The 12,392-nt window shown below is 44.2% G+C and overlaps 1 protein-coding gene across 1 annotated transcript in view; it reads left to right on the top strand.

Annotated features, from left to right (window-relative positions):
• Window positions 1–11,530, top strand: part of zfpm1 (zinc finger protein, FOG family member 1) — a 102,376-nt gene extending 90,846 nt beyond the window's left edge. Inside the window, exons 5-9 of the mRNA XM_005748254.1 lie at window positions 5,747–5,849; window positions 6,008–6,256; window positions 7,259–7,492; window positions 7,579–7,821; window positions 8,061–11,530. Of these exons, the coding sequence (XP_005748311.1) occupies window positions 5,747–5,849; window positions 6,008–6,256; window positions 7,259–7,492; window positions 7,579–7,821; window positions 8,061–10,705 (3,474 nt within the window). The 3' untranslated portion in view covers window positions 10,706–11,530. The remainder of the gene's footprint in view (window positions 1–5,746; window positions 5,850–6,007; window positions 6,257–7,258; window positions 7,493–7,578; window positions 7,822–8,060) is intronic.
• The last annotated feature ends 862 nt before the right edge of the window (window positions 11,531–12,392 follow it).

The following is a 12,392-nucleotide window of genomic DNA, read 5'->3' as shown; positions in this document are numbered from 1 at the left end:
GTGTTTTCCATTTTCTTTTGCTATTTGTGCATTTATATGTATAAAATATGCGTGTGTGTGTGTGTGTGTGTGTGTGTGTGTGTGTGTGTGTGTGTGTTATTTCCACTTGCGCGCTAGTGAGCTCTCCCCATTGCCCTATCATGGTGAATTCCAAAGCCGTGGCCGTGATGAATTAGTCTGAAGCAAATTAGCAGTACTTACAGCTCAGACGGCTCCAGCATTGGGTTACAAATTAAAACAAAAGCAGCCGTATCTCCACATCAGCGCTAGTCCCCCATGAAATACAATACGCTCTGCCTCAATCTTTAACGTGCAACAGACTGAGAGGCTTCCTTCCTTCTGTCCTTTCCCTCTCTCTTCTCACTGTCTTTCCAACATCCATCTTCTTCAGATATTCCAATGAGCTGTCTGATCATAACACACTGCCCGATGTCTTCAGCTAACAGTGGCAGACTTCACGTTAGCTATTATTGACCAAACCAGTGTTATAGCTGCTTTATGTAAAGAGAGAGATAAGGGGAAAAAAACACTGTGCAAAATGAAATTGCAAATGCGTTTATTTGAAAACTGAGATAAATTGCTGTAAAAAGTTGTGAAAAGAGCAACAAAAGAACGGAAAAATGTTGCAGTGCTTAAAAAATTAGCTGCAGCACCTCATAACTAATAAGGTTAATGAGAAACACGATTAGGTATAAAACCAACGTCCCTGAGAGGCGGGGAGCGATTCACCACTCTTTCAGGTTTCACCAGGGGCCAGTTTCACCAATACAGACCTCGACTGTGGCTGAGGCAAACCAAATGATTACAAGTTTGGCACATGTCTAAATTTAGTCATTGACTATGTTAAGTGGGACAAAGAATTCTGGGTAAATGGAGGCTTTTAAAGAACAAAAATGGCCATAATACCTGCTCAGCAGTGTTTACCCCAGCAGACACAAAAATAGAGATAAGCAAAGAGTGTTGGACGCTTCTGTGGCGTAAAGTCTCAATACATACAGCAGAGCTGAAATCTTTTGGCTTCTCTGTGTATACGAGCTTCTGAGAATAGATTCACTCACACGGACAAACAAAGCCAGCTGCCTGTGTGCACGAGCCATTGATTTTTCCCAAGCTTAGTTAACAGCAGTCTAACCTTGTGTAATTTTAACCCAAGTCTTTTATTTTTGCAGTGCAGTCAAACTGATATTAGAGCGTAGTTAAGCCTGGTCTAAAATGTCCTCTGAACAATGAACAGGCAGCAGCTGTTGGAGGAGCTCATGCTAAGCTGCACTGAGGTTGATGATAAGAGGAGAGCAGCTCTGAAATATTTTTGGGAAGGCCTTCACATGAATGCGTAACATCTGAAAGTAATTCCTAAAACAAGCCTGTAATTCTAAAGAAGCAGCGCTCTCTTTTTCCTTTTGTAGTTAAAAGTTTAAATTCTGAATTTTCTGCTTTTAGAGTTTAGTTAAAACAGTTGAAACCTCACGTAAGTGGTTCCTGATTTTTACCTCATATTTGTCCTCTGCGGTTCAGTTGTGGTGAGACATATATAACATCTTTAAAACACACAAAGTTAAGGTGAAAAAGCCACTGCACGGTGTCTTCTCACCACAGCGTCAGTGTTTATACGATACAATGCAACTTTATTTATATAGCACATTTAAAAACCAACGGTGCTTCACAATAAAACAGCAGCTTAAAACATGAATAATATAAGACCATTAACAAAGTACTGAATATGCTAACAGGTCAGTGTCACAAATTACACAAGAATAAAAGTGAACATCAAATCAAACTTGTTAAAAACACACAGGTTTTAAAGTGATGGTTTGATCTGCACACGCAGGCTTTCTCAAGAATCTCAGTTTGTTTTCTGCTATTTGCATTTCTCCATGAGAAATGTTTCCTCTGAATGTGTCATTATCTTCTTCACTAATCAGTAATAAAGCCGTTTGCTATTCCTACTCATATGTTTCTCCATTAATTTTATTATTATTAATGACATTTTAGTTCACTGGATTAAAAACAAGATTTCAGTATAAAAATAAAATGAGATGATTATAAAACAAACATAAAATATAAAACTACAGTACAGGTTATTCATTTTTTTAACACAGTAATACAAACTGCTGTGGTGATAAATACTACACCTGTCCACAGTTACAAAAATAAACTTAAACAAGCAGAATAATGAGACTAAACTGAATTACATACATAATATAATAAATCGATTTGTGAACTGGTTGAGTAATAATCATACTTTATGTAACCAGCAACAAATAACTTCAATCAAAGATGCACACATTTTAAATGCTGTATAATTAGGAAATCGCTACTTTTTCAATTGCATTACTTGATCAATGTTTAATTAGTTCTTTAATATCTGCAAGATAACTTTGTATTAACTCCTAAAACCTGCATCATACCTGATGGTGAACATCACCGCGCTGCTTTTGTAAGGAGGATTTTATTTGTATTCAAAGTGTTTGGAATTTTTTTACAGAAAACTAAAAAATAAATCAATAAAATAAGTAATTACAGCAGTTATGAAACCTGAACATTAACATCGGGCCGTAATGAAAAAGTATTTTCAGGTATTTATTCACTGGTTGCAGGATTAAATATCCCAATAATCCTGTGATGTCACAGACCTGCTGCAGACGAGGAGAAACAACTTTTTTCCTCTCACTGGTCCAAACTGGTGATTTGACGTGTTCGTTTATCAACAGTTTATGACTAATTATATTGATGAATTGAGACTAATGCAGTATATCACACTGAACATTTTCCACTAATAGAACAATTATAGATGATCGTGTGTGCTGTCTGTGGTCAGTGTAGTTCTCTCTAAAGATCATTTTAAGGACTTTTTTATGTGACGGGTTTGTTACAGATGGTGAAGGTCAGATACACGAGCAGCGAGAATCAGCCTCACTCATCTTTTCTTTGGCTAAGTGCATGCAGTGTGTCAGCAGAGCCCGTCACTGGCTTTCCATGAATTTCCTCCTTTTTTTCCTCCCAGAATGAATAATTCTGAATAAGTCTGTATATGAATAATGAATAATTCTGTATAAATAATAAATAATTATATAAATTAATTATTCATTTTATAATAATATAAAATGAATAATACTTCAGTTTCACATTTAATGCCACTTTTAATTTAATAAAAAGGGGAACCCTTTCAGAAGGTGCCCAGTGGTCGGGTCATATCTGGATTTTTTTGCAAACAGAAAATATTTTTAAAAAGGAAACTTACTGAAACATTGAGACAAATCTACAGCGTGTTTGGAGGAAAATCAGACTTAAAAACACCAAAAGTCATGGAAGACGCCAGCGTTGAACGTGACAGGGAAAATAAAGCAGGAAGCTTCTCTGTGCTTCTCTCATCGACTGTAACTGCTCAGTGAGGTCCGTCACGTCCTGTGCTGAGGGAATGCTTCCTCTTGGTGGAGAGTGAACGGTACTGCATCGCTGTGCAGCTCTCACACAGTGAGGACAGTCGGTCATTGCATCAGAGATTTCTTCTCTTCCCCGTGGAGTCGCTGCAGCTGTCACAACCCAGTCAAATCCACTTTTATTATTATTTATCTCTGTTGGTTGTAGAGAGATTATATTTTGAATATTCGTGGTGATGTCTGGAGTATGATACTTAAACAGAAACTCTGATGGAGGAAAGGTGGTGTTGATGGTGTTGGAGGAATAATGTGCTGGTGCAGAAGTACAGAAGAAAGGCCTCGCTGAGAGTTATCAGTGATGGGACACACACATGTGGTGGGAGTGCTCCCACAGCCACATATAAACAAAGACAGGATTGTACTCAGGACTCGTGTGTGTGTGTGTGTGTGTGTGTGTGTGTGTGTGTGTGTGTGTGTGTGTGTGTGTGTCATACCTCCACACATGCAGACAGTGGATGTTGACTCTACACTCTTTGTCCAGTGTATCCACCGTGGATCTTATTATGGCTGCCCTTTGAATAGCTGCCTGTCGACTTCATCAGATCTTTTTTTCCTCTTCCTTTTCTTCTCTCCTTTCTCCTGAGGTCCCTCTTCCTCTTTTATTCCTCTTTTTTCTTCATTTTCGGGGTTGCTTTGTTCCGCTTGTGCTCCCTCATTTCCTTCTGGGGCTGTAATCATCCTCTGCTCACTGACGGCCTTTTCATAAACCGGTGTTTACCGCTGGCCGCACACTGGATACTCACGTGTAGCTGTGTCGTCCCAGCTGGCTACAATTAATGCTTTGATTTTGGTGATTATCTGCTGGTAGTTAAAAGAAGAGCGGTAATACTTGAAGAAGACAATAGCAGATGTTTTACTTGATTTGGCGGTGATGTTTAGGCGACAGGTTGAATTTGAGCTTGGGCATGCTTTAAAGGGGTTTTCCCCAGTAACATGTTTATTCATGTTTATCATGAAACAAATTAGATATCTAATCTGGGAGGGGGGTGGGGGGTCACAATGAGTAAACCACGCATCATCACGTGATGACACCAGAGTTTGGATGATCATTTTCAAGCTTTGTGGAAGCCCAGAATTTAAATGTAGCATCATGGAGCAAAAGCTAGTTATGGCTGGGTGGCTGTGGCTCAGGTGGTAGAGCAAGTCAGCTGCTGATTGGAAGGTTGGTGGTTTGATCCCTGACTTCCCCAGTCTGCATGTCAAATATCGTTGGGCAAGATGCTAACCCCAAGTTGCCCTCTGATGTGTTCATCGGAGTGTGAATGTAGAGTAGTTTGCACTTGTGTTTAGAAGTGCATGGGTGAATGAGGCGTGTTGTATACAGCGCTTTGAGTACTGTGGGAGAGTAGAAAGGCGCTATATGAGAATCAGTCCAAATTGGGCTACACTTATACAAACACTTTGGTTGTTTTTATGACTTGTAATCTTATGTGCAGCACTTTGTGATTCTGTCTTGAAAGGTGCTATATAAATAAAAAATTATTTATTTATTTTCTCATTTAATGTCAGATTTTAATTTTATGCTTCATGATCTGATTGATAGTCTGATTTTGCAGTGTTTTTTTACACTAAAAATAAATCCAGAGGAAGAGAGAGGTTCTTTGTGATTCCAGCTGATGATAAATATAATAGTAGGATTTTCCTTTTACTATTATATAGTCATAAGTTTGGATATTTTATCCCCCACAATCAAAAGACATGAATAAAAGAGCTCATTATGGAGGAAAAAATCTGTCGTAGTGCTTAGAACAATAAATTAACTTTTATTTTGAAAATATAAATTCTTCCAATTAACAAAACAGACATTGATCTGTTAATCGGTCAGGAGTCCATATACATATATATAATGATACCGTAATAGATGGAATAAATTTTTTAAAAGAAAGAATTATGAGAATTTAGCCTCCGCTTCAGAACATTTTCCACAACTCACCCAGAAACTGAGCAGGTCTCTAAAACCGAAATGATCCGATGACCGACTGAGAGAAAATTAACAGTTTTATCTTAAAAACAAAAGTGACTCATAAACACAGCATCTTGGGACTTGTGATGAACCCATTTGGTTACTTTGTTTAACTTCCTAAAATATTCTTGATGCTTCACGTTTGATTTACGCGTTCTGGACCAGCGGTAGGGGTGCACCGACTTGTGTGTTGTCAGTTGCAGCCTTGTGGATCTGCTATGATGCAAAATGAGTAATAACAAGAACCCTTTGTGTGTGTTTGTTGTGTGTTGGTTGACAGGCAAGAATAAAAACCTTGGCTGTGATCAGTCTGATCAATGAAAATTGTTCTTTGTGTGTGCAGAACATTCGGATGACCGTCGTGTGTGAAGATCCAGATTGTTGGATTAGTCGCCTCCCTCTGACCTCCGATGCCTCTGCAGCAAACTGCTCTATCTACAGCCAAGGTGACTTTTTTTCTAATGCACGACAATAGGATATTTATTTTCTAGCTGCCTTCGAAATCAGAATCTGTGTATCAAACAGCAGAAAGCTGAGATCAAACACAACTGTGCATTTTATGCTGCCAGATTTCCAGTTGTTACTCCCTCCTGTTTGTTTTCAGGCGAGGACTTGTTCTGTAAGGTGATGAAAGAGCTTACGGCCGGTGAAAGGCTCGTGGCGTTCGTGTCTCCTGTTCCACTGGGCTCCCCCTCTCCGGTGGCCCAAGGCTCTCCTCCACTGAGCCTTGTCGCCCACAAACAACCTGTGGTGAAGGAGGAGCCGTCGTACCCGGCAGCGCTGCACTCAGAGATCCAGCTCCTCCCGCAGCAAGCTGGCATGGCAGCAATCTTGGCTACTGCTGTTGTCAATAGTGAGTGTTATATTCAAATCGTATTCACGAAAAGAGCATTTTAAGTAGTTAAAAGTTCAGCCGGCTATTTGCAGAACAATACATATTTTCAATTAATTTCAAATGAGGCAAAAATGTATCAGATATATGCCATGTTAGAACTCGAGACCTCAAGGCTCAGTGTCCTGCAGGTTTTAGATCTCACCCTGGGTCAACACACCTGAATCAATTCGTTTATTACCAGGCCTCTGGAGAACTTCAAACTGGTACCTGCAGCTGTTGTGATTTACTGAAATGTACTTTGTTATATAAATGTAATGTTCTCTTCAGTCACAAGATGGCACTGTAGCGCTTTTAAAACCAGCTGATTAGTTTGTGCCTTCCACTTTAAAGTTTCCCGTTGCTTCTGTGGTGACGTCTGACTGATGGTCAGATAATTCACAATCATCACACACCGGTAGATCTGGTGCCTCTGTGGCAGGAGACTTCTGAAGGCTTCTGTGGTGTGCACACACACCTGCCACTGTATTAGGTACACCTGGGTAGTACCGGGTTGGACCTCCTTTTTCCTTCAGACATGTGTGCAACAATGTGCTGGATTCCCTTTAAACTACAGATGTTTTTGTGGGAAAATCCCACTAAATCAGAGGTTCTGATACTTGAACTTCGGTAGATTGATGTAACCATGGCTACATGCCTAAATCCATGAGGTTTCTGCCATGTGATTGGCCGACTAGATATTGGTTGATGTGTTGATGAGCAGTTGAACTGGTTTAAATAATGAAGTGAGTAAATTTGGAAATAGTCTATAGTAATTGAAAATGTATACATATCTCAAAACTGTAAACCACAAGTCTGTGAGATTACAATTAGACTACAATTAAAACTTTGTATAACTGTAGCAGGCAAACTTAACCTCATCCTTACTTTTGCTAATTAAACCAGTGCTTTTCAGGTTCTTGAACCAATATTTGTGTCTGTGTTTGACTGACTAGCTGGTGTGTACTTGTTTTTGCTGAACAGAGGACATTTTCCCATGTAAGGACTGTGGGATCTGGTACCGTAGTGAGAGGAACCTGCAGGCCCATCTTATGTACTATTGTGCCAGCCGTCAGAAGCAGCCAGCTGCAGCTTCCTCCCCTCCACAAGACAAACCCAAGGAGTCGTACCCCAATGAACGCATCTGCCCCTTCCCACAGTGCAACAAGAGCTGCCCCAGTGCCAGCTCACTCGAGATTCACATGCGCACACACAGTGGTGAGAGCAGTATTTATATCTATGCATAAAAGACAAAGGGTCAGAGCATCTGGGCCTGACTGTTATCCTTCTCCATCCTTCCACAGGCGAGCGTCCATTTGTCTGTCTCATCTGTCTGTCAGCATTCACCACTAAAGCGAACTGTGAGCGGCACCTTAAGGTCCATACGGACACCCTGAACGGGGTGTGTCACGGCTGCGGCTTCGTCTCCACCACGAGGGACATCCTCTACAGCCATCTGGTCACCAGCCACATGGTTTGCCAGCCTGGATCTCGCAGTGAGGTGTACTCTCCGGGGCCAGGTCTCCCTAAGCTACCCCTGTCCATCGGTAAGTCATTCCGTCATATTCTGTTATTTTTTATACTTGGATTACGTAGCAGTAACTTTAAAAGGTTCACTGCTGGAAAGCCGGCACGTTGGCCCTTTTTTGTCCTTTAACCCTCTTGAGATTGTTGGAAATTTTGGACATGTTTAATCTGAGTAATCTGAGATTTTGAATAAAATTTGAATAATCTATTCAAATGTAAGCGACTGTTTTAATTTACTAACCTTGACTCTCCCGTTAAGGTCTGAGTCCAGGAGACTCTGGTGTTGTGCTGAAGTGTCAAGTTTGTGGCCACAATGCTGACTCACCTGCTCAGCTCCAGCAACATGTACGAACTCACCTGGAAGTCAGGGTCCCAGCTGAAAGAAGCCCTACTCCTCGTCAGAGTACCCCATCGTCGGTCGACCACCCCCAACCGTCTCCCCAGGAGAAGGAACCCCTAGCTTCATCCAGTCCAGGCACAAACGGAGGCTCAGCCACTCCTCGAGACTGCAGTCCTGCTGATGACCAGATCATGGAGTTAAAGATCAAAGAGGAGCCTCATTCAGATTCAGACACAGAAGAGCAGAAAATGGAGATTAAGGAGGATGGAGAGGAGGAGGAGGAGGAGGAGATGGGTGGAGAGGAGGTAGATCAAGAGGCAGGAAGGAACATAAAAGAGGCGCAAACGACCTCCTCCAGCCAAACATCGAACTCGCCGAAGAGTCCAGCTACAACAACAGTGAAGGCAGAACCCACTAGTCCCACCCCTGGTTCTAGCCCCGCCCATATGGGAGGTGCAGGCTCAGTTGTTCCAGGAGGAGCGCTGTTCCTGCCTCAGTACATGTTTAACCCCGAGGCAGCCATCTTGCCTCAGGCCTCGGAGATCCTGGCTAAAATGTCAGAGATGGTCCACAGTCGCCTAAAGCAGGGCCAGACGGTCGCCCAGAACAACGCCGCAGCCTTCTTTCCTTCTGGACCGACTGCACCCACGGCAACAGCCACTCCACCTCACAAAGGAGCTACCTGCTTCGAGTGCGATATCACCTTCAATAACATCAACAATTTCTATGCACACAAGAGGCTTTATTGCTCAAGCAGGCATCAAGGCGAAGGTGCATCCTCAGCCTCGGGCCCCGCATTGACTAGAGACGCAGCCTCGGCCGCCGCGCCTTCTGCTGGGACACGCGGCTCATCTGCATCTCCTCAGGGCGGAGCATCAAGTAGGGCCGCCTCTGCCTCGCCGTCTGACTCCGAGCCTCCTGCAGGAAGTGGAGCAGCAGAATCCAGGAGGGTGCTGGAGGTGAAGACTGAACCTCCAGCGGGGACAGAGGGAGTCCCGTCCTCTTCTGAAGGGGAAGGTGCTGGTACGAGTGTAGGAGGCGGAGGAGGCGGAGGAGGACGAGCAAGTGAAGGCAGCCAGAGTCCTGCTAGCGGTTCCACAGAGGACCTTGACGACGATCCCAACAGAACCTTCTGCGAAGCCTGCAACATCCGTTTCAGCCGTCACGACAACTACACTGTCCACAAACGTTTCTACTGTGCGTCGCGCCACGACCCGTCCAACCAGAGAGCCGTACACATGGCCAAGACCACCAACACAGCCGCCTTCATTCCGCAGCCCATCCGAACACGCAAAAGAAAGAAGATGTATGAGATTCACATGGCAAGAACCGAGGCGTTAGCTAACGCTGCCGCTGCAGCAGCAGCAGCGGCAGCCACTGCCGCCGCCTCTGCTCCATCCCCCTCGGTTCTGGGCTTGGTAGTAAAGCAGGAAGTCTCTCCCAGTGGTGCAGGTGGCTCAAGTCCCGAAGGAGATGGCCCAATCGACCTGAGCAAGAGGCCCCGTCTCAGAGAGGCTCCACGGCACAGCGGCAGCAGCAGCGGCGGCGGCAGCAGCATTCTCCCAGCCCTGCCTCTCACCGACTACCACAAGTGCACAGCCTGCAGCATCAGTTTCAACAGTATTGAGAACTACCTGGCTCATAAAACATACTACTGCCCTGCCACCACCCTCCAACCCCACACTTTGGAGCAGCTTCACAGGCTCAAGAGATCAGCCTCCACCTCTCCAAAAAGCAGGCCTCAGCAGGAGCGTTCGGATCTCCTGCACCCTGTGGAGAATAAAGCTCACCCAGCTGAGTGGGTGGCCCAGGCTCAGGGCACGTCATCCAGTCCTCACACCTCTGCCTTACCCGCCTCGGATGCTGCATCTCCTTCGCATACAAATACCACACTTGCAGCCTCTCCAGGAGCTGGAGCCAAAAGCGTGGTCACGGCTTCTGCTCAGATGGTCTGCCCATACTGTCCCAACAGGCCCATCGCTGGTGACTTGATGGACCATTTCAAGACTACCCACGGGCTGGTCGTAACCATTCAGCCACCCCAGGAGACTCTGCCCCATCTGGGCAGAACAGCGAGCCGCAGCCCGAGCCTGAGTCCCAGGGATGGAGCCGCTGCAGCGACTTCAGCTACTCCAACCAACCAGGCCAGACTTGTCTCTCGAGTTCACAGAGACAGCATCAACGGGCAGGGTAGGAGTGGTACCGCTTCCCCTGTTTCGCCCCTGGTGAACGGCAGCCCCTCCGCCGGGGGCGGATCACCGTTAGCCAGTTCTCCTCTGCCTGTGTCTCCCCCAAGGGCTCCGTCTCTGACTTTGTCACCTGTGCCTGAGGTCCTGAGGGAGAAGCTGGGATCGTCACACGTTCCGGACAAGGCCGCCCAGACCGTGGCCTCCCACATCCCTGTACCCAGCGTCAGTCCTAAAACCACCCCAGTCATCTCCCCTGTGCAGAACGGTAACTCGCGCTTCTGTCGGCTGTGCAACATCAAGTTCAGCAGCCTCTCCACGTTCATAGCTCACAAGAAATACTACTGCTCTTCCCACAGTGCCGAACATGTTAAGTGAGCTAAGACACTTTTGATCTTTCCCTTCCCTTTCATCTTTCTGAGCGGAAGTTTTCCTTCACTAAGTTTTAAATGGCTCAGAGGGTCCTCCTCCTCCCCCGCCAGTGTCCCACATAGGTGCCAAAACGGTGCTCGGCTGGCATCACCACGAATGACAGTGAATGACTGTTACTCACCTGGCAAGGCCCGATGCCTGGCTCCTCCAGAGCAGAATTCCCAGGTGGTGTTACTCACATACAGACACTGAAATTCCTCCTTTGGGTCAAAGTGTGTAGTACACTAAGAGCTGAGACACATGCTACCTGCACACTGGTGTGCCCTCGTCCCGAAGATCACTCTTTGTACACCAGTCGCTGATTCAACACTTACCACACCCTCGCCTCACAGTAGTGTTATTATGGGACGCTAAATAGATGTATGTCAGCAAAACCTTTTTTCTGTCTCTGAACTGAGCTTTTCATGGCAGTAATTCCATTCTGACTGATGATGATGATGATGATAGTGCATCTCCAGTGTTTCCCCGCCCCCTGAGCTCTTTTACGTTCCCAGACCTAAACGGAGGAATCATTTCTCTTGTGTGGAAAAAAAAGACTTGATCATTGTTGATGTTTTTATTATCTGTGCATAGTGTATGATGTCTGAAAAGAAAAGAATTCTATGCTTTTGGGTTCAACACTGGCTCTTTTCTGCTTACTAGAGAAGCTGAGGCATTTTAGCTGACACACAGATATGTGCTATCACGATGTTACTTATTACTGAAGGATAATATTTCAAAATGGGACTTTTTTTTTCCTTTCATACACACAAATTTTTATTTTCTCTGTAAAAAAAAATGCAAGGAAGAAGAAAAAAGATGTGAAATATTTATCTTTTAGTCATCACTGATTTCATGTCAACAGAAAACTACCTACTTAGTGTCCGAGAGTATTTGTATTTTTTATTTGTATATTTTTCATACTGGTGGAAAGAACTGTTTGGATCTGGGTGTGTTGAAGTGAATTTTCTAAGTGTAGATATGTAATATCTTTTCACAGTAATCACTGGGATCACACTGAACTTTATCATGTTAGTATTTCTCGTTCTGTTAATGTGGGCTGTAATCGATGCCGTCTGAAAACCAGCACAGCTTTTCTTTTTTTGTCTTTCTGTTTTTAACCCCACGATTCGTGCAGAACAGCTGTTTGTTTCCAGACCGTCACGTCCGAACATTGAAGGGAGCTCGTTGGACGCTGCTGCGTTCACACTTTGGTGAGAGTGACGAAGCTTTCCACATATAAGGGTTACACGAAAATCCACATTTTCAGTAAGACGTTTGTCTTCAGATACACACACACACACAGCTTTAATTATTTGTTGCAAACTTCACTCTCATACTAAGGCATATTTATTATTACGATTGTACTTCTCTCCGGCAATGAAGGCAAAACAGTGAACAGTCACATGTTGGTGTAAGACCTCACAAAAGAAAAGTAAGCACATATAACCATATGTTGTGGCTGTGGTGTGTGTGTGTGTCTCATTTGTGCACAGACACACCAGATGTTCCCGTGCTGCTGTTGCAGTTGCAATACAGTGTTACCTAGAACTGTGAATTACTTTTTATTTTTCCGACTTTGATGCAAACTAACCTGTAGATGCCGAGGGGTAAAAATCTGCATCTACATCACAGCGTTTATTCCCCCCCCCCC

The sequence above is a fragment of the Pundamilia nyererei genome, unplaced genomic scaffold (assembly GCF_000239375.1).
Source record: "Pundamilia nyererei isolate P.nyererei 1_Seehausen unplaced genomic scaffold, PunNye1.0 scaffold00218, whole genome shotgun sequence".
Lineage (NCBI taxonomy): Eukaryota > Metazoa > Chordata > Actinopteri > Cichliformes > Cichlidae > Pundamilia > Pundamilia nyererei.
Note: the sequence above shows the minus strand (reverse complement) of the source record. Positions and strands in the feature narration are given on the sequence as shown.